At 44.9% G+C, this 21,844-nt stretch overlaps 1 protein-coding gene across 1 annotated transcript in view; it reads left to right on the top strand.

Annotated features, from left to right (window-relative positions):
• The window catches only part of LOC138275894 (kinesin-like protein KIF17), a 1,877,333-nt gene that overhangs the window by 1,256,084 nt on the left and 599,405 nt on the right, over nucleotides 1-21,844 (top strand). Inside the window, exon 10 of the mRNA XM_069219138.1 lies at nucleotides 15,117-15,264. Coding sequence (XP_069075239.1) covers nucleotides 15,117-15,264 — 148 coding nt within the window. The remainder of the gene's footprint in view (nucleotides 1-15,116; nucleotides 15,265-21,844) is intronic.

Genomic DNA, 21,844 nt, shown 5'->3' with positions numbered 1-21,844 from the left:
CTACACCATTGGATACCCCGGCCGACCCTTTTCTAAAGGAAACTCCATTATTGGGCAAACTAGGCTCAGACTGCAGGATTCTAAGAGACAATCATTTGACCAACTTAGACTTGATCCTCAAACCTTTTTTTTCGGCTTTAGAGGAGAAGCTAACATTACTTATTGATTCCAAATTTGAGCAGTTACAAGAAACCATTCTTAAATATCTGCCTCACCAGTCCACTTCAAAAACTAGTACAAATTCCCCTCCCTCTACTCCGAAACTGGTGTCTGTTCCCATTGCCTCTCAGCAGGCTAACTGTTTAACGAATTGCAACCAACTCCCGTTCCATCGCATACTTACCTGCGATTCCCATGATGACTTATTAACTGATTCTCTTTGGCTGGTGGTGCGATTGCCTTACTGAAGCCTGAAACTGCTTCTAAACCTAGATCTTCCACTAGTACAAAGGAGGTTCTACAGCTTCCTCCGGATAGCTTGCCATATGTTTTAGTCTTAGCAAACGTTCCTCCTCTTGATTGTACCCAGAAGGAAGATACTCATGCGCTAATAAGGAAATGTGCACATTGGATGAGCCAAAAACTTAGACACCAAGATGATCTAAATAATAGAATAATTATGGCTAGAAGGGTGAAGTGGTTAGGCTTGTCTAAAAAAGTATAAGAAGGCGATTAATAGTGATTAATTTTGCAAATTCTCATTGTGTTAATTATTTGTTGGCGTCTCTACCATCGAGTCCAAAAGGGGAAGGTGGGATCAAAGTCTATCCATTAAGCTTTTTCTACAGGCCGCCCACTTCATCACTTCCTCCTACGAGGGCTTCCCATGGTAAAAATATTTTAACAAAGGCACCTTTACAGAACCCCACCCTTGACCTTGGGGGTACCCAAAATCACTCTTCCCTTGACGCAATTGATTGACAATTGGAGGGCTTGGGGCTCCCAAATGATTGTTTACAGGAACTAGAGCTGATGGGAGTGCATACACTTTTGGAGTCACCCATAGGGTCTGATGAGCTAGTTAGCTTTCTACATCTTACAACAGACACGGCCATAACTGAGGAGTCTAGGAAAATGCCCTAGCAAAGTAATGCATTGTTATCTTTAATTAGTTGGAATATTGCTGGGCTTCGTTCTAAAGTTGAAAATTTGGAATGGCTGGAGTTTATATCCACATTTGATATAATTTGTTTTCAAGAAACTTGGCTTACGGCACCCTTCCATTTAGATGGCTACTACTCCGTGTCTCAGCCAGCTACTCCATCTAGAGCAGGCAGAGCAAGTGGCGGTCTTCTGGTACTTGTGTCATTATTACTCCCAAAAAATGAGGTTTCATTGATTTGGTCTTCTGCTTTTTTTTTGGTAGTTTTATTACAAATATCTGGACGGAAAGACATTCTACTCTTAAACTTTTACAATAACATTCTAAGTGTTGCCCTGCCAGGACGTCTCGAAGAGCTTACAGACCAACTAGACTCAGCCGGGAAACTCCAGGACAAGGAATTTGATACGATCTGGGTTGGAGATTTTAATGTTCAGTTATGCAAGTATGAATTACCCCACTTATGTGGTGCTGCTACAGAAGGCAAAGAGTCACTCACTCATTTCATTCACTCTAATTTAGGAAATGCCTTGAATACCCTCATTTATAAATTTGATCTTGCTTTTGCAAGGGATATGGCAAACAGTCAGATAAGAGAAATACCCACCTATACATGGAGTACTAATGGCAGCATTATTGATTTTATTCTTATCAACTCCTCACTTTCACGTTCAATAGTGGATTTTAAAATTAAATCTCACTGTGCCAGTGACCATAACCCTTTGAGTATAAAATTATCCTTTAAAACTAGAGTAATCTTACCTAGGACTGCATATAAAGGGAAAGAGGTGTTTAAAAGAAATTCTGGCCCTCGCATGAGGTGGGAGAGAGTAAACCCTAACACTTTTCACGCGAACCTCATAACTCAAAATAAGGCTGACATCAACACTTGCTTGTCCCTGCAATCCACTCCATTCCACCTTATAACTGCCTTTGAATCTTTAAGCTGTGCTATTTCTGAGGCACTGACGTGTGCCCAATATCCCAAAGGTGCAAAACCTCAACGGTGGTTCAATTCTGCCTGTACGGCTGCCCATAGAGATCTAAAGTCAGCGATCAAAACTATTCCATGTAATCAGGATTTAATTAAACAAGCCAGGGGCCGATACAAATCAGTCCTTGAAGAGAGAAAGAATGAAATACGCACTAGCGCTTGGGAAGACCTTATGGCTGCGACGGAACTACGGGATCCCTCTTAATTTTGGAAGGTGGTTAATCACCCATATTTCTTAGGAAAGGAAAATAGGGACGACGACTGTTTGATACCAGAGGGGGTTTGGGTAGACCATTTTTCATCTGTATTTCAATCTGCAAATAATCCTAATGATGGAGGGGAGGTATGTGCCCTCCCATGATCGGCTACTCTAATTCCAGTTAAGAGCGGCATTTTACTTTGGGCACACAAGATCAGTGCAGCAATAACTAAAATGAAACTAAGGAAAGCTCCTGGCCCCGATGGGATACCGGTGGACCTATTTAAATCTCTACCTGATCTGTGGGTTCCATTAATCACAAATGTTCTGAACAGTACTATTCAAAGTGCTATCCCCTCCTCATGGTTAATGGCAATAATCGTCCCGATCTTCAAAAAGGGTAATAGGCTTGACCCTTTCTGCTATAGACCCATCTCTTTAATAGACTCCACGGCAAAGATACTGGGGAGTGTCATTCTGACCCGGCTCGAGGATTGGGTTGTAAGGACAAACATTTTATCGCCAATTCAATATGGGTTTAGGCCTGGATTAGGCACAGTGGATCAGGCCCTAAATTTACATCTTATCCTCAGTAAATATGTTATTGCCAAAAGGGAACCTATCCATTTAGCATTTATAGATCTGTCCAGTGCATTTGATATGGTGAACAGAGCAAAACTGTGGGTTATAATGGATACAATGGGGATTGAGCAAGACTTGCTGGATTTGATCAAACGCCTATACTCTGATCTCTCTATTTTAATTCAGTTTGGACAACACGGCGAAAGGTCTCATCCCCTTGTTTCCAATCGAGGTGTTAGATAGGGCTGCACACTGGCACCTTTTTTGTTTCTACTGTACATACACAGCTTGTATAATTGTTTGGTCCAAAATGGTAAGGATTTCCCAAGGATGAGTTTTAGACAATTGCCAATTTTATTATATGCCGATGATGCTGTTTTAATTGCCCGCACGGCCAATGGTCTACAGAGTCTCTTGGATCTTTTTTTAACACATACACGAGAGCTTGATTTGAAAGTCAATTTTAAAAAATCACACGTTATGACCTGCGGTCCTAAAAACACTCGTACAAAATGTTTTAGAATGGGGGGAAACACTTTGACAAAGGTAAAAGACTTTTGCTATCTAGGTCTGTATCTAAGTTCCACTCTGTCTTGGAAATTCCATTTGAATTTTAAATTTCAACAACTGGCAAGAAATGTTGAGGCAATCTTTCGTTTTGCCCGCAGATTAGGGCATAGACCGGTCCACCAGATCCTCACGCTCTACAACTCTAAATGTGTTTCGGCGGCGATTTATGGGGGTGGCCTTTGGGGATATACTAGTCCAAGCATTCTACAGCTTGCAGAGAATAAATTCCTTCATCGGTTACTTATGGTACCTAAGAACATAGCGAACATTTTATGCCATGAGGAACTGGGAATTCGCTACATTACAGATTTGATAGATATTGCCCCACTTTTGCTATGGATAAAAGTATGGTCAAACCCGGCAGCTACTTTAACACACGATTGCGTAAAAGATTGTATTTCACTAACAAACTGTAACAAAATTCCATGGCTAATTTTTGTTCACAATGGCTTCCGAAACTTGGACTTGGAGTATATGTATTTTAAACCAGAGTTCCTGCCAGCTAATGTGAAAGAAATTGTTAAACTTCGACATAAAGAGCATGTTATGAATCTTAGATACCAAGTGGCAGAGAAATTGAGTTCTTTTAATTCATACATACAAATTCTATCATAAGACTTGCTAGAACCTTATTTTGTTTGGTTCCCGACCCCTTCTTTATACTCTTTACTCATACTTTTTAGATTTAACTTGATCCATTTTAGAGTGGCGTTCCCGATAAAATGCATGTGGGAAAAAACACTACCGCCATGCCCTTGTGATAACTTTTCGAAACAAAGTACTTGCCACTTTATATTATTTTGTAAACTTTACTTAGTTCCCAGGAAATCCTTTCTATTACCCATTTTGCGTAACTTGCACACTTCTTCTTACAAAGAAGGATTGACTGGCATCCAAAGCCTCTCATCCAAACAAATGTGCATTTCTATTCTTAGTTTTATTAAATCCGCTATCACCATTAGAAACCGATATGAACTGGTAATGTGACTATTTATTAAGAGAAACTAGGTATTGTCTTATTACTATATTGTCTTATCATTATATACGCTTTTATAAGTATTTATTATCTTATACTGTTTTAGTAAGCTTGGGCGGTAAGCTTAGATTTAATAGATTTGCTTTTTATGAATGCTATAAGTACTGTATTTTATGATGACTTTTATGCATGCATGTATACTTTTATGGCAAAACGCCGAATAAAGTTATTTTGACTGACTGACTGACCTGTTTGTACACAGCCAACGTCGATATCAACGTTTGGCCTAGGCGGAGTGCCTAAAAAACTCTGCTGCACTACACAGAGTTCCGTGATCAGCAGAGTTTGGGTAAGGCGCGCTCTACGCACTGATTTTCAGTGCAGGAGTTTCTCCCGCGCTTTAAACTCAGTGCGAACGTCATCATGAGGATCGCCAGAGGTCACTAACTTCTTTTTGCCACTTGAGTAGATTTGCTATTGGAGCGGCAGCCTCCTCAACACGAGCGGCAGCTTTCTCAGCGCAAGCAGGTGCTGCCTACTTCGACCGCACACACTCAGAAATATCGCTAGCGCTTGCCAACGTAGCAATTTCTCTCGCAAGCGCTCACCAACTTAACGTTGGCGAGTCCTAGAGCGACAACAAATTCCGCTCCATGTCACTTTGCAGAGTTTTTCAGAACTCTGCACTAGCACGGATTGGGGAAAACTCTGAACTATGCCGGTGGGTATAGGAGGCTGGCCTTGCTTATAGTGGGTACCTTGTGGTACTTACACCTTGTGCCAGGTCCAGTTATCCCTTATTAGTAGATTAGAGGTGTCCTAGCAGCTCAGGCTGATAGAGGTACTTATAGCAGAGCAGCTTAGGCTGAACTAGGAGACATGCAAAGATCCTACTATACCACTTATATCATATAGCACTATATCATAAGAAAACACAATACTCAGAGTTCCTAAAAATAAAGGTACTTTATTTTAGTGACAATATGCCAAAAGTATCTCAGAGGATATACTCCCTTAGGAGGTAAGTAAAATACACAAAATATACACATACAAACCAAAATCAGGTAAGTAACAGTTAGAAAAATAGTGCAAACAGTGTAGAACACAATAGCATGCAATAGGGAAAAAGAGGCCTAGGGGCAACACAAACCATATACTCCAAAAGTGGAATGCGAACCACAAATTGACCCCAGCACTAGTGTAGTGTGTAGAGGGTCACTGGGAGTGTACGAAAACATTAAGGGTGTCCAAGACACCCCACCCCAAGACCCTGAAAAGTAGGAGTAAAGTTACCCTACTACCCCAGAAAGACAGTAAAGTCGGGGATTCTGCAAGGACAACAACTGACTGCAAAGCACTGAAGATGGATTCCTGGACCTGAGGACCTGTAAAGGAAGGGGACCAGTCCAAGAGTCATGCAAGTGTCCAGGTTGGGCAGGAGCCCACTAAACCCCGGTTGGAGGTGCAAAAGGGCTGCCTCCGGGTGGAAGAAGCTGAAGATTATGCAACAAAGGAAGGTGCCAGGAACTTCTCCTTTGGTCAGAAGATGTCCCACGGCGTGCTGGAGGATGCAGAGTTGTTTCCACGCAGAAAGACTGCAAACAAGCCTTGCTAGCTGCAAGAGTCGCGGTTGAGGTTTTTGGGTGCTGCCAGGGCCCAGGAAGGACCAGGAGGTCGCCCCTTGGAGGAGGAGACAGAGGGATTGCTCAGCAACACAGCGAGTCCACGCAGAAGCAGGCAGCACCCGCAGAAGCACCTGAACAGGCGCTCAGAAGATCTGAAGACTGCGGTCGACTCAGAACAACAAAGGAGGGTCCCGCGACGTTGGAGTCCAACTCCGCGAGTTGGGCAATGCAGGGCAGAGTGCTGGGGACCTGGGCTAGGCTGTGCACAAAGGAAGTCTTGCAGTCTTGCAAAAGTGCACAGAAGCCCTAGCAGCTGCAGTTCACGCAGTACACAGGATTACTGTCTGGCATGGGGAGGCAAGGACTTACCTCCACCAAATTTGGACAGAAGGGCCACTGGACTGTCAGAGACACTTGGATCCAGCTCCTGTGTTCCAGGGCCCACGCTTGTCATGATGAGAGGGAACCCAGAGGACCGGTGATGCAGAAGTTTGGTGCCTGCGTTGGCAGGGGTAAGATTCCGCCGGTCCACAGGAGATTTCTTCTTGGCTTCCAGTGCAGGGTGAAGGTAGACAGCCCTCAGAACATGCACCACCAGGAAACAGTTGGGAAAGCCGGCAGGATGAGGCGCTACAATGTTGCTGGTAGTCTTCTTGCTACTTTGTTGGGGTTTTGCAGGCGTCCTGGAGCAGTCAGCGGTCGATCCTTGACAGAAGTCGAAGAGGGAAGTGCAGAGGCACTCTGGTGAGCTCTTGCATTAGTTATCTGATGAGATACCCACAGGAGAGACCCTAAATAGTACACAGCGGAGGATTGGCTACAGAGAAAGGTAAGCACCTATCAGGAGGGGTCTCTGACGTCACCTGCTGGCACTGGCCACTCAGAGCTGTCCATTGTGCACTCACACCTCTGCATCAAAGATGGCAGATGTCTGGGACACACTGGAGGAGCACTGGGCACTCCCCTTTCCTTTGTCCAGTTTCGCACCAGAGCAGGGCTGGGGTATCCCTGAACTGGTGTAGACTGGCTTATGCAAGGAGGGCACCATCTGTGCTCTTCAAAGCATTTCCAGAGGCCAGGAGAGGCTCAGTGTCGAGCCAGCACCCTTGTGCTGATACTCCGTTGAAGGTACATCATTGCCCATTGACGTCGAAGCAGCACTTAACGGCACAATACAGCAGTCATAGACGTCAAGACAAAGATCTATCTCTCTGTTGACGGCAACCAGGTGGCCCTCGACATCGAGACACACACTGCCTGTGACATCACGATCAATGTCAAGACGCTATTCAATGTTGAAACATGGGCATTCTCGTACACCTCCAAGGTCACTGCACCATCGTTCGATGTCGAGACATAGTTTGACTTTGAGACAGGACTGTTGATGCTCTCCACTGTCAACACATCGTTCAACATTGATACATCTTCCACCGGCAAAGGTGACTTCACCTTTTGGTACTCGCTTGATGTCGGTGGTTCAAAGACGTAAATCAGCTGGCAAAAACCACAGGAAGTAAATCTTCCTTGGCGTCCTCAAGAGCTTCCTCCCATTCATTAACAGGTGGTCAAGTTTTGCCAATTAACCCCTCACCAAGATGGCTTGAGAGTCTCAGCAAGGACTCTGTCCATCATACTCCGGACTCACAATATCATCGAATGCAATCTCCCTCGAGATCCCTTCCAGGGATACCATCACCAATGCCTCAAACTAGGCGTACGACAGCACCTGCTTCTGTGAGTTCCGCACCACAGAGAAGACACAAGACTCCTCAGTCACGCACAAGGAGTAGAACCTCGCAAAGATCTAGAGCACGATCACCTTCCACTTCCAGGAGATCTCGGGACTCTTGATCTCATCATCGACAACACAGATCACCTTCCTAGTCTACCGCTTCTACGTTGTCTATTACAATCTATTCGCCTACCTCAACAGACACTCCTCCGGCAAGGGTCTCCCCAGTGGACGACATTAACACCTTCAATGAAGTGTTGGTCAGAGGGGCTCATAAATTAAATATAGACATCCCTGAGCCTACAACATTGTCATCAGTAATTTTTGAAACACAGCACCACCGCTCTTTTTCAAGACAGCTCCTTCCTCTGGTTCCCGGACTTTTTCAGCCAGTAAAGGATACATTCCTCACACCAGCAACTTTACGTGCAGATCCATCAAGAATTTGAAAGAAATATAAGGGTCCAGATCAAGACCCATTATTTCTCAGATACGATCGTCCACCTGATGCCGTAATTCTAGCTGCAGCCAGAAAAACTCATTTACTTGCTTCTTCATCAACAGTACCTCCAGATAAGGAAGGCAAACACCTATACTCATTGGGAAGAAAAATGTGTGGTACCTCCGCTTCTTTTATTAAAGTATCAAGTGTATCTGCACTTTTAGGAAGATACAACAGATCTCTCGGGGACTCACTATCCAGATTTGTCGAGAAGCCACCCAGAGAAGATAGGCAGGATCTCCAAGAAATCCTACAATAAGGATGCCTAGTAGCCGAACAGATACTTAGAGCAGCTGCGGACGGCTCAGATCTAGCTGCACATGGGTATGCTCACAGTGTATGTGCCAAACGATCATCTTGGTTCCGTCTAACAGACCTGAAGCCGGAGACATGGCATTGCATTATGAATCTTCCATTTACAGGTAACTCTCTATTTGGGTTCCAAACGGATGACGAGATGGCCAAAATGAAAGCTGAACTCGACACACTCAAAGCTGTAGGTCTAGTAAGAGCACAAAGAATACCGCAGAAGGTATAGACCTTACCACAGGCGCCCATACAATCAGAGGTTAAAACCGCCCACTAGGACCCAAGACAGCAAAAAAAGACAAGGAAGACCCTTGTATCATTCCCGTAAGCAAACAAGGGAACGAGGAACCAGCAGGCAAAATCCATCTGCAGCCAAAACATCAGGAAAGCAATCCTGTCACTCACTCCAGTTGGGGGGAAGTATCATCAATCATATACCTAAGTGGCGCTCCATAACCAAAAACAAATAGGTACTAAATATGTTGAAAATGGGTTTTCTCTACTTTTCAAATCTCCACCCCCTCTACTTCAACCAACAAAAACTTCTCATCATCAACAACTACTCCTAGAACACAAAGTTCTCACTTTGCTTTGAAAAAGAGCTATTGAAGAAGTTCGGCCTTCGCAGAGGGGAAAGGGAGTGTACTCCTGCCATTTCCTGGTGCGGAAAAAAGGCCCATAGAGTTCAGATCCATTTTAGATCTGAGACATCTCAACAAATACATTTGCAAAGAAAAATTCTGAATGCTTGCCCTCCATCTGATCTATCCCCAACTCCTTCAGGGGGACCTGATGTTTTCCATCGATCTGCAGGATGCCTACTTTGACATCCTAGTGGCAAAGAAACACTGGAAATTCCTGCGCATTATAGTGGGATCCCACCACTACCAGTACATGGTACTACCCTTTGGTATGAAGTCAGACCTAGCACTTTCTCCAAGTGCATAGCGGTAGAAGCAGCATACATGTAGAAGAAAACAATCTTCATTTACCTGTACCTTGACGATCGGCTACTGAAAAGTGGTTCTTCAATTCAGACAAGGCAACATTACAAAGCCACGTTGAATACCTTCAGATCTCTGGGACTTCAAGTAAGTCTAGAAAAGTCCATACAGACGCCAACACAAAGACTCTATTACTTAGGAGCAACTTTGGACACAAACCTCGCAAGAGTGTAGCCTTCGGAGGAGAGACTATTATCAATAGAGCAGAAGTGTCCAAAAATTCCAAACACTCCACAGCCAACAGCCAGGCCTCACATGTGCTCCCTCCGAACTCAGGGCATGTGGTCAGAAAAAGAGCAACAATACCACATCAACTTGCTTGAGCTCTGGGCATTTCATCTAGCCCTCAAGTCCTTTTATCTATCCATATAGGAATGCTCTCTCCTGGTCCAAACAGACAACACAACCACAATGTACCATCTGTACAAAACAGGGGGCCACTTGATCTCGCACCCTATCTCGGGAGGCACAGACAATCTTGAGACCTAACCCAGCGCCTTGAGAGCCTAACCCAGAGCCATGAGACCCTAACGGGTGAAATTTTGTGGAGAAGATCTGGTCTGCACGGAAGCCTCCTGTGAGGATTACATGAGTCACATGACATTCGCTTTATAAGCATTTACACCTGGGTATTTTAATCCTTTTTACCTGTGAACAAGGCACTCCAGCCGAAACGCATGTGTGCAGCCACTTTAAGTACTGACTAAATGCCTAGTTGTGATCTGAAACTGGGCTTCCGCATTTTCCTATTGTTGATGTTACTGGTGGGATTCTCTGTCCCCATCATTTTGAAGCCCTCCTGCAGGGTTGGAGGCCCTGACGAAAGAGAGTTGTTGTGCTATTTGACTGGGGGGCATGACCCGCTTGCCGCCACAGAAGGCATTTAACCTGATATTTGTAGCTGGAGGCGAGAAAGGGATGACAGAGGGACAAGTCTCTCTATCGGCAGATTCAGATCTCTTGGTATGCAAAATGATTTATGGCTGCAACACTAATTAAAGAAGGATTTTAACCAACAGAATAATTGTATTATAATGCATGTGAATCCTTCATTTGTGAAATTCACTGCACCATGAAAGTGAAATGAATTGATACTGCGCTGATTTGATGCTATTAAGCTTTATTGGAGTATTAAACGCAGTTTAGAATCAACATGGTGATAATATTCAAAGTGCATTATGTTATATGTGCTCCGGGGTCCCCAAACGTGGACATGAATATTCATTTTTTATGACTTTGATGAGGATTCCCCTGGAAGAGATCTAGGATTACAGGTAGGTAACTTATCCTTCCTCAGCTTCACCAGCTGGGATGGGTCTGGAGCTGCTAAACCAGTGTTTGTATGGTGGTGCCCGGACAGTGGATCTGCACTTGACTAATCTGGATGGCTGTGTACAAAAAGACATGGGCCAAATCTGGCCTTCTTGGTGGCCTTGAGTGACTGCACCCGATTACTTCAGACCCCCACTTGCAGTGGGATCAAGTCTCTCAATTTCTACCAGTCAAGCGTGAAGAATTAAGAGACTGATTTACTGTGCTATGCCTCCAGGGTGAAAACTCATGTAAACAAGTAAAATGACTGAAATTTGTTTTGTGTGGTACTAAAATCTGCCCTTAGCCTTTTTAACACTTCTACCGTAAATTTGTTAGGGGCAGTTTCATCTAGGGTCACTCCCAAGGTGGGAGAGACCACGAAGGGAGATAATGGGTGTAGCTCCACACAAAAGTCATTACTCTGATCAGTACCCTATACACTGGATTGAATTGTGTAGTATTGAGTACAGCTGTGAGATTAAAACTGCTTTCTTTTCTAACAAAAGACAAGTACTGAGGTTACTATGGAGGGTCATTATGACCCCACCGGTCGGAGATAATGTGGCGGTAGCACCGCCACATTATGACATTGGCGGGTTGGCTTCAGCCAACCCGCCAATGTACCACACCGACCGCCATGGCGGTAGCAGCTGCCGGGCTGGAGATAACTATCTCCAGCCCAGCGGCCGCCATTGTGCCGCCTGCGGGATTATGACCCTGCCTACATTCTCAACACCACGGAAACCAGGGTGGTAGGCCCTATCAGTGACAGGGAATTCCTTCCCTGTCACTGATAGGCGTCCCCCACCCCACACCTCTCCAAAGACCCCCCCACCCCAGCCCCTACCTCTCCAAACCCCCTTCACACACACACGCATACACACACTCATTAACACATAGATATACACATGCATACATCCAATCACACACACATCCGCACACTTCCAAACATACATGCAGATGAGCATTAAGATTTCCAAACATACACGCACTCACACTTCCATACGTGCACACACGTAATCAACACTCAACACACACCCGCATTCACACACACACATACATGCACACACCCCCACACACACTCACACAACCCCCCCAACCTCCTGCCCTGTTAGAGACCCGACTTACCTTGATCCAGGGGGTCTTCCGGCAGGAGACGGGATGGGGCGCTGCTCCTGCCAGCAGAACACCACCAGGCCATATTATTTCTCATAATACGGCTGGCGGCGGACTACTGGTGTGGCACTGCTAGTGGTAGCAGCGCCACCTTACCACCATCCACCAGGATGGCCACAGCCGGATTTCCGCCCTTCTTGTGGCGGAAGTCCGGCTGTGGCCATAATATGGCAGACGGCTGGTAGCTCCGGCGACGGCCTTTTGGCAGCCGTCATCGCGGCAGTATGCTTTTTTTACTGCCACTATTATAATGAGGGCCTATGTCTGTTGATCAATTGTTGAGTTACTAGCTTGTGCCTTCCACACTAATTTCCTGAGAAGCCTGGTCCAGTACTCCCTTGCTACTTTGAGAGTCTAGTTTGAAACAGTTGTTTTTGCATAGCCTTAGTAGGATGGGCCCCAGGACACTGGTGCAATGCTTATTTTGAGCCGGTGTTTTCTCGGCACTTAATTGTCAACACCAGCACCTATGACAGTCTGCCACATGGCGCTGTTTATGTAATATGGAGACAAGCACATCAACAGTTGGTTAGTAATTCAGTATACCTTAAAATGGCTATTATCTGCCTTCCAAACAGATTTGAGGGCCTGGACTAGTCTTAATTGTCACACTTGTAGGGTTTCATGGTTAGTAGTTGTGTTGGGTCTGTCATAGGCAGCGCTGACAGGAGCAATTGGCTGGTGCAAGCTGCAGTGGCCTCCTGACCAGGGCCCTGGCAGTTATTTCATCACAAATTAAGCACTGCACTAGTGGCAAACCACTTCAGCCATCATGATTGGGGCCTTGTAGCCCCCACGTCTGCTTTGGAACCCCCCAAAATGGGGTCTGCCCTTCTCAACTTGGCTAGGTCGGACTGCCAATCTCTAACAGTAAGGTACATTTTGCAGCCAGGTACTGCTTACAGAAAATGCTCTACGCAGACCTATTTTTCTGAGCTTCTGCGTTCAAGGGCTTCCTATAAATTTTAGAAAGTTTTTTTCCAGGACTGTTCATTGGTTAAGAATTCAGTGGAAATTCTTCTGGAGCAAAAGTAGGATTAAAGTAAGAAGCTCTATAGATAACCTGGTTCTTTGAGTCTTTCTTATACTAATGCCCATTTGATGTCCTGCATGGCCTTTTATTGATAATTTCTCGAAAATCTCGAAAAAAGAATGAATCAAAATTAATCACTGGATGACTGAAAATGTAACTACCACATGTACACCACATGAACCACTGGGTCCTGAATCTGTGGCACACCCTTATGTAAGACATCAACCTCAGCCTCCTGTTTAGAAACATAGTAGAAGTGATTTATGCCAATTTGAGCCGTGAAATGACCTCACCTCATAATCCTCCTTGCTCTCCTTTCCTCAGAGGCTTATGTTAGTGATTTAGGTAATTCCCGTCTGGACTCTAGCAGCTGTCTTTATCTTAGCCTCCCCAGATATACTATTCCTATTCAGAATGCCGCAGCTCAAACATTGCTTGGTCTCTGGAAATAATCATGTCTCAAAGGCATTACCCAAACTACACTGCTCTTCCTCCCAGTACCAAAGTGTTTCTTTTTCACTTTACATACAGAGATCTGATGTGCTTAATATCAAATATAACAGATAGGCTGTGAGAAAAACTCTTAGTGCAATAAATTAACTGCTACAGGAAGTCCTCAATTTCAGTCAACAAGTGAGGTGGCATAGCTTTTGTGAGGTACAATAAACATGCACTCTGAAATTTTACACGTCCGATTCATTATCTATTTAATCTAGAATCCCATGATGGTGGTCCGCAGTGATTTTCTATTCCTATAGCACTAAGAAACCCTTTTGGGTGTATTCCTATAGCACTAAGAGACCCTTTTGGGTGAATAAGAGCGCTATATAAAATACCCCATAAATAAAAAGTAGAAACAAGAAAATAGCTTTTGGTTAAACTGGTGTTTTAAGACCATATGATCTCTCCTAAAACTAACATTTACAATCCTTACTCTGTAACTGCTTTTCAGGGTCGTACTGGGACAAAAAATAGGCCTGCCATCAAAAAAGGGCCTTTTATTAGCCAACCAGTTAAAAAAAGAGGCCCACGTTAAAAAATCATGGCACTTTTGAACTTGTAAAGACACATTGTAAAGGTATTTTGCAAGTTATGTGAGCCTGCATGCACGTGTGGTTTGCTGCAGGCATTGTTTGTGGTAATATCAGAGAAATCAACAGAAAAGCCAGCCAACCTGGCCATAAAACAGGCCCACAAACTGCTTAAAAATCGGCCCACACACTGATCTGTCAGACCAGCCCATCAGGCACTGCCTGAATACCATAAGTCCAGTCGGACCCTGCTGTCATTTGGCTTCATGCAGGGAAATTTAAGTGTGACAGCAACTTACTGGTGGGAGGAAATTGGTGCTTGCCGCACAGAGAGACATATGTATTTGTCACTGACCATGCGGCCAGATGTATAACTAATTTTCCCGGCTACAAACAGCCCCTTCCCCTTTGTGAATGGGAGCACAAACATGTTTTTTCAGAGTAGGCAGTGGTCCCATGGACCACTGCCCACTCTAAAAAAGAGAAAACGTCATTTTTAGTTTTCAAATGCATCCTGTTTTCCTTTAAGAAAAACAGGCTGCATTTAAAAATAAAAAACTGCTTTATTTAAAAAGTTGTCACAGACATGGTGGTCTGCAAACCTCTGGGGGCCACCATCACTGTGAGTGCCGGCCATTCCCTATAGGTCACAAATTGCAACCTGTCTCATAAGTATTAATGAAGCAGTTCCCTTGCGACTCATTTGGGAATCGCAAACAGTCTCTCAGACACTGTTGTACATCAGAGTTTGTAACTCGCAATTTGCGACTTGCAAAAAATGCAAAACATACATGTGGCCCTAAGGTTCTAGTAGTTTTGGGGAGTAGTTTACAGCCTTGTCGCAAAGTGGTTCCAAGTTGCTACACGTCGATGTTATTAAAAGAACATTACTATGTTTACCAAAATCACAGTACATTTTCCAGATTTCAGTTTGATTGACTAAACCCGCCTTCGCCTTGCCATTTAGGAATATGAAGATAAGTTTACAATGCTGAAAACAGAATTTGAAGCTGTACAGAAATCACGTGCGCAACTGGAGGAAGATATTAACATCTTGCGGATATCCTATGAACAAAAGCTGACTTACTTGGAAGAGAGTTCAAAAAGAAATACGGGTGAGCCGTTTAGTAAAATATGTCTTTATGTTTCGGGGGGGTGGGGTGACACCTGGCACCATCAACGTTCAGTGCTTTTATTTTTCGATCAATACCCGAGGACGCTGCATACTACTTCTTGTCAAGCCAAGGATAGGTTGGACTGTAATTTTCATAACTCTCCTATGGAAGCGGCGGTGTGGCTTGCTCCTTGATATTTCAGTTTTTGCTCAGATACAGTTTAACCCAATAGTCATCACAATTACTTGCGTCTCTAGAGGGGGGCCAGGTGTGCTCCGTTCCCTAGCTGAATTTGCCATATATGCCCCATTTCGACAGCTGTTGACAAACATAGCACATCACAACTCACATTAATATCTCCAAGTCATTTACACTTCAACGCAGTATTTATTTGAGACATTAGGTGGGATAAAGCATCAGCCCATGTATATGCATGCGTGTGTGTATATATCTGTGTCTTCTTACCTATAGATATTCACACAAATATGAAGTCACATTTAAACATTTTAAGCAAGCATATATATATCAAAACACACACACAGACAACTTACTATAACTTGCACTCAATGATGCCATATCAGTTTTGTCATCAGTGAGTTTGTAGATCTAGACCTTCCACGATATTGCAGCATGAACAAGGACATTTTGTGGCACAATATGTGACATTTTGCTGCACAATATTGAGTTTTTAGCAGCATTTTTGTGCCTCTTTATTTAATTACACTTCATTAGTGTGGCATAGTTTGGTTCTGGATTTTAAGTTTAAAGTATGAGTCACCTTAGTAGAAGATGTATAAACCATCCCCAATCTATCTTTATGCCTGTGGGAATAGCTTTTCACATATTTATGTATTTACAACTAAAACGTACATCTACCCCCTCCCCATCCTTTAAAATAAAGAACAGTGTGCAACCTCACTTGCCAACCTGTTTTACTATATATTTGATAAGTTATGTATAATTTATTATGCACTACACCACATCTTGAATGTGCTCATACACAATACAAGTACTCTGCAATAGGTGGTCCTATACTGTTAAACCACTTTGTAATGTGTGTGGAAGTATACACTCTTCTTTGTTGCAAAGGATGCTGTGGGGATTCTGAAATGGGCAGCTGCACAACCATTGCCCTGAGGCGGCAAATGTACCAGACAGTAGCTACGGTGGCCACCACTAGATACAGGACCACGTTTACATAGGAAATGCTTTTTTGTGTTGCTAATAACTTTGGTGCCGTTTGACGAATCTTCATGAAACTATCAAAATAAGTGCTACTTTTTTGTCTAGATTGTGTATGGAAAGTTTTGGGGTGACCAGTCAAGTGAGGCTGAGACAAATGGGGGCCTTAAGTGATTTTTCCACATTCATTTTTCCATAGGAATTTTAGACACAGCTAGAGCCCAAACTGCTGAAGAAATTACACCAAATTTGGCAAAAAGCTAGATCTTGGCCCAGAAAGAGTGCTTTCCGTGATTTGGTATAAATCAGTTCAGTATTTTTTGAGCTATTAATACTCAAAAGCATTGTATATATCACACCATGGAGGATCAGGGTCATGGTGAGATCTAATTGGCTGCCACCACATCAACAAGAATGTGATGGCAGCCATCTTAGGACCTGGGACTTTTAAACTGCCATGTCGGCCTGGCAAGTTAACCCTCTTGCCAGGCCAAAACCTTCTTTGGCATATAAATCACCCCTAAATTAGGCCCTCGACAGCCCAAGGGCATGGTGCAGTGAATTTAAAAAGTAGGACTTGTACCTTTAGGGTTTACATGTACTAGTAGTGAAAAACTCTTACATTTGTTTTTCACTACTGCAAGTCCTATCTCTCCAATAGGATAACATTGGGATTTCCTTATTACATTGTATAAGTGTAATTTCCAATTGGGAAGAGATGGGACCCCCAAGTTTGGTGTCTCTGGAATCACAATTTAAAATCAGAACCGATGGTGAAGTTGGATTCCAAACTGTAATTCTGAAAATCCCACTTTAAGAAAGTTGCTGCTTTCTTACTTTATTCATTCGGTGCCTTCTGCCTGCCTCTGAATACATGTCTGGTGTGGGTGAAAACTGGGCTTTGTGCATTTCTTCTGGAGAGCCACACACAAAGGGAGCTTAGATGTGACTGACGGGCCATCCACAGCCTGATGGACCATCCTGAGCAGGATGAGAGGGAGGCGCTGGCACTTACACCTAAATAGACTGTGTCCTGTCCCCACACATAGAGCGGCATACCCACTGTAGTGAGTCTGGGGCCAGAGCAGGAAGGGTAGGGACTCTGTGCACATCAAAGTCCTTTCTCTGAACTCTCCCCCACTTCAAAGGCAGAACTGGATATAAGTTCTGGTCCTCAGATACTACCAACTCACTACACTTCTCGACCTGTGGATACTCTAACAGGAAGAAGGACTGCTGTGCTGCTACAAAGACTGCCACTTTGCTGGACTGCTAGTCTGCTGGACTCCTGCTCTGGAGTGCTGACCTTCTGCCCTTCTTGTCTGGTAGTGAGAAGGACTGGAGCTGCATCTGTCCAACCCAGAACCAAAGTGACTCCAAGCCATGCTGGCTTCCCTCCTGTTATCTGAAGTCTCAGGAATGCAGCAGACTTCCAACTCATCTGCTACAGCACTTGGATTCTGCCAACTGTGAGCCTTGCCCTGCCAGGTGGTTCCAATCAAGTCCTGGGCCCTTGGAAGTGGGTATAAAATGCCGCTTCAGTCAGAACCAACACATCATCTCCACTGCGTGTTTTGGAACCGTCGCATCACCCCTGTTGCTTGGATCGGAACCGGCGCATCGACCCCATTGTATGGATTGGGATCAAGGCATTGCCTCTCCATCGTGGATCAACCTCAGCACATCACCTTTGGAACCACCAGATCTCAGAGCCAATGCTCCGCCTAAGTTGCGTGGAGAAGATCTATGCATCTCCTCTATTGCCTGGGAAGGGACAACATATCGCCTCCACTGCAGGGATCGACACCGAAGCATTGCTGCAGTCTGCTCCCTGCATCCTCATCGTTGACACAACCAGGATTAAGGTACATTTGTTTTTCGGGCCTCACTGAGTCCCTGTAGCCGGCCTGCACTCCATCACATTTATCCCTGTCCAGGTCGACCAGATATCCCCAATGGGCGCTTCTTGTTTCTAAGCACTGTTTCACAGTGCATTTTTTTTTAATTCATATCTCACGTTCTACATATTGGATTTTTGTTGCTTTGGTCTTGTTTCAGTTATTAAATCAAGCTCTATTTTTTTTATCGAGGTGTAGTATCTTTTGTGTGGTTTTTACACTGTTTTACTGTTTGAAGTGCTGCACAAATATTTAACACATTGCCTCCTAAGATAAGCCTGACCGCTCTGAGCCAAGCTGCCAGAGGGTGAGCACAGGTTAATCTAGGATGTGTTTGTGGCTTACCCTAAGTAGGATTGTGGTTCCTGCTGGGATAGAGTGCTTACCTCTGCTAACCGGAAACCAAATTTCTACCATTGGTGGAAGTGGTTGCACAAGCCGTATTTTTGAGCAGTGATTTACAACAAATTAGTGCACACTACAAAGCCACATAAAACCAATTAAAGTTTAAATGCTCCCTAATTGGACTTTTTGAGTTTTCCAAATTAATTCTATCCCTGCCTGACTGTGCCTGAGACCTCACCTGCAAAGATGGAATTTAAGCTCGCCGTCATGGAGGGTTACACTGTGGCTGAGCTGAAGTTTTGTCAGGAGAGGGGATTGCCCACCAAGAAAAGAATCAAGAAAGGGGAGCTCCAAAAATCTTCGAGAGCATAGGCAGAGGACCATCAGTTCCCAGGAACAACAAGTGGCCAGGAGGTGGAGGAGGGAGTGGGGTCTGAAGCTGAATGAGAGCCAGGCCTCCAGGAGGGTCTGGTGCTGCAACCTGTTGAGGGGGAAAGTAACCTACTGCCAATGATGGAGTATCCTCCTGGGCATATTGTCTTGGGCAGGGAGTAGTGTGTTGACTTGCAACCTATCTCCTGACGAGCTGGAGCACCTGTGGTAAGAGAGGAAGCTCAATTCGGAACTGGCCAATTAAAATTTGAAAAGGAAAAGATTGAGAGAGCCTTAGAGGAGTAGAAATTGGTCATGGAGGACGGAAAAATGGCCCATGGCAAGTCTTAAGGGAACTGAGCATCAGAGTTAAGAAAGTGGAGTACAGTGGTAATGGTGGCAACGGTAACCCACTGCCCTCTGGAGCTAAGAGCGTCCACATGCCAAAGGGTCCGGTGCCTGTCTTTCTGGTTGGAGATGATATAGATAGATGGTTTGAGGCTTATGAGATTGCCCTAGATTGCCCTTCAGATGCACAAGATCCCCGAGGGGATTTGGAGCTAGTCTGTGGAGGTATATCCATAGTGAGGGACACCCTACTGACCCTAGATGCAAGTGACAGGATGAGCTATCTCCCCATGAAAGAGGTCCTGATCAGAAACAGGATGAGCTATCTCCCCATGAAAGAGGTCCTGATCAGAAAGTATGGTTTGCCCCAGAGAAGTATAGGCAGAAGTTCAAGGATAGGCAGAAGCTATCCCAACACACCTGGGTGGATTGTGTTGATTCTTTTTGCAAGGCACTGGAATGGCTGGGTGATGGGCAGTGAAGTCAAGGATTATCCGTGGCTGTATAACTTGATTGCAAAAGAGACATGTTTAGTCTTTGTTTTCCAGATCTGCTCCAACACTTGATTGACAGCCTGCCACCGCCAGACATCCAGTCTACAACCTTGGGGTGAGGAACTTCTCGCTGGGTTGCAGAACAAAGCCCTTCCTAGGTGGAGGTGCCCCCTCTATCAGAAATGTGCGCTGCCCTGGAGGCGAGCTTCAAAGGACTTACCGCCTATGAAACTTGGCCCCCAGCCTTCCTTCTAGCAGCAGATTGCTGCCCCAGTTGCAAACCCCCTCTTTTAGTGGGAGCAACGGGGGGAAAATACACAAAAGGTAGGAGGAGTGGCCCCACCCAGCATTCACCACCCCTAAGGTGTTGCCTGCGAGGTGGACACTCCATTTTGTTTTCCTCCATCTTGGTTGGAAGAAAAATAGCCAATCAGGTATAGAGAAGTGACCTCTCCCCACTGGAAGTGGTCACTTAGTGGGTATGGCCACCCTAAGGTAGATGACCCATTGGTCACTACCAGGTTCCCTCTAAAGCTCCCACTAAATACAGTATTTAATGTGCATCCCTAGTCCAAGAAATCAGTTTCAGTTTTGATGGACAAAAGAAGATCAGCACCAAGAAGATTCGAAGCACAGGACCTGTGGACCTGCTGCACCAAAGAAGAGGTGCCAAACCCTTCCTGCCAGTCGCAATGAGGAGCTGCTGGACAACTGGATACCTCCACAAAAACTTCAGAGGACCACCAGTCTTTGTAAATCACCAGAGAACACCCTCCAGAGTGGAGGTAGCACTCTAAAACTTCAAGAAACCAACAAGCTAGTGAGGGTCACTTTACTGATTAGCCACTAACTCCCGATCCGGATGCTGCAGCTACACACCGACGACAACGAAGACAAACCCTGCCAGTGTGCCGAGTTTGGTGGCACTGCACCTTCCAGCAGCCAGACCGTGCCACTACCCTGGGTATTGGTCAGCTAATGTCGGACATCAAGAAAACCAGCCTGCCCAGTGCTGCAAAAGGCCCAGGAAGAAGCCCCAGTCAAGAGACTTCACTAACACCCTGGACCTCCTGCCAGAGTGCCCCGGTTGTCCTGCAAACGACCCTTGAACCAACTTACCTGCTGCTTCTGAGGGCATCCTTGCGCACAGCTCCTGGCTCACAGATTGGCTCTGCACCTGGCCGCCCTGTGCTCTGCACTGAAGAAACTGCTGTGCCTTAAGGGTCCCCAATCTTTTGCGACTTTGACACTCCAAGGGGACCCCAAGGAACCATCTTTAAACTTACCTCTGCAGCTCTTTTCAAAATGGTCCCCCGCAGTGGCCGTGCACCAGCTCCAGAGACCTTCGCCTGCTGCTCCCGCCGGAACAAAGAGCTGTCCAAACTTCTTCAGCTGACACTGTATGTCCACCGACGACCCCAACCAACCTGCAAAAGAACTTAGTAAACCAATTGTGCGATTTTATATGTATTTTTTAAGGTGCTCCTCCATTGATTCCAGTGGTGCGTAATTATGTATAAAAAGACTGTTTTTATTAAAATCTAAAAATTCATAGCTCGAAAAGTACTTACCTAATTCTGATGATCTTGGCCTTACAATTTATATATACTCTTTAAATATTTTTATGAATTGGTCTTGAGTTATATTTTGAGTGTGTGAGTTGCAAGATTGATGTTGGGAGTACAACAAATGCTTTGCACTTCTCCAAGATTGGCCTAACTGCTCAACCAAGCTACCTTAAAAAATAGAGCATTAGGGGATCTAATTTCTACCCCTGTAAACCAACGTGTGGTTGCCTGGACCACTGCACAGTGTGCACACTACATAGAGGGCCAGCCTCCTACACTGACCCTGAGAGGGACACCAAGGAACCTACAAAGGTGGATGTCGCTGAACTGGGGAACAATTGAGCTGTCCAACTGAAAGCAGAAGGTGTGTCCC

Source organism: Pleurodeles waltl, chromosome 2_2 (assembly GCF_031143425.1).
Source record: "Pleurodeles waltl isolate 20211129_DDA chromosome 2_2, aPleWal1.hap1.20221129, whole genome shotgun sequence".
In the NCBI taxonomy this organism is placed as follows: Eukaryota; Metazoa; Chordata; class Amphibia; order Caudata; family Salamandridae; genus Pleurodeles; species Pleurodeles waltl.
This window is presented reverse-complemented; position numbering and strand designations above follow the sequence as displayed.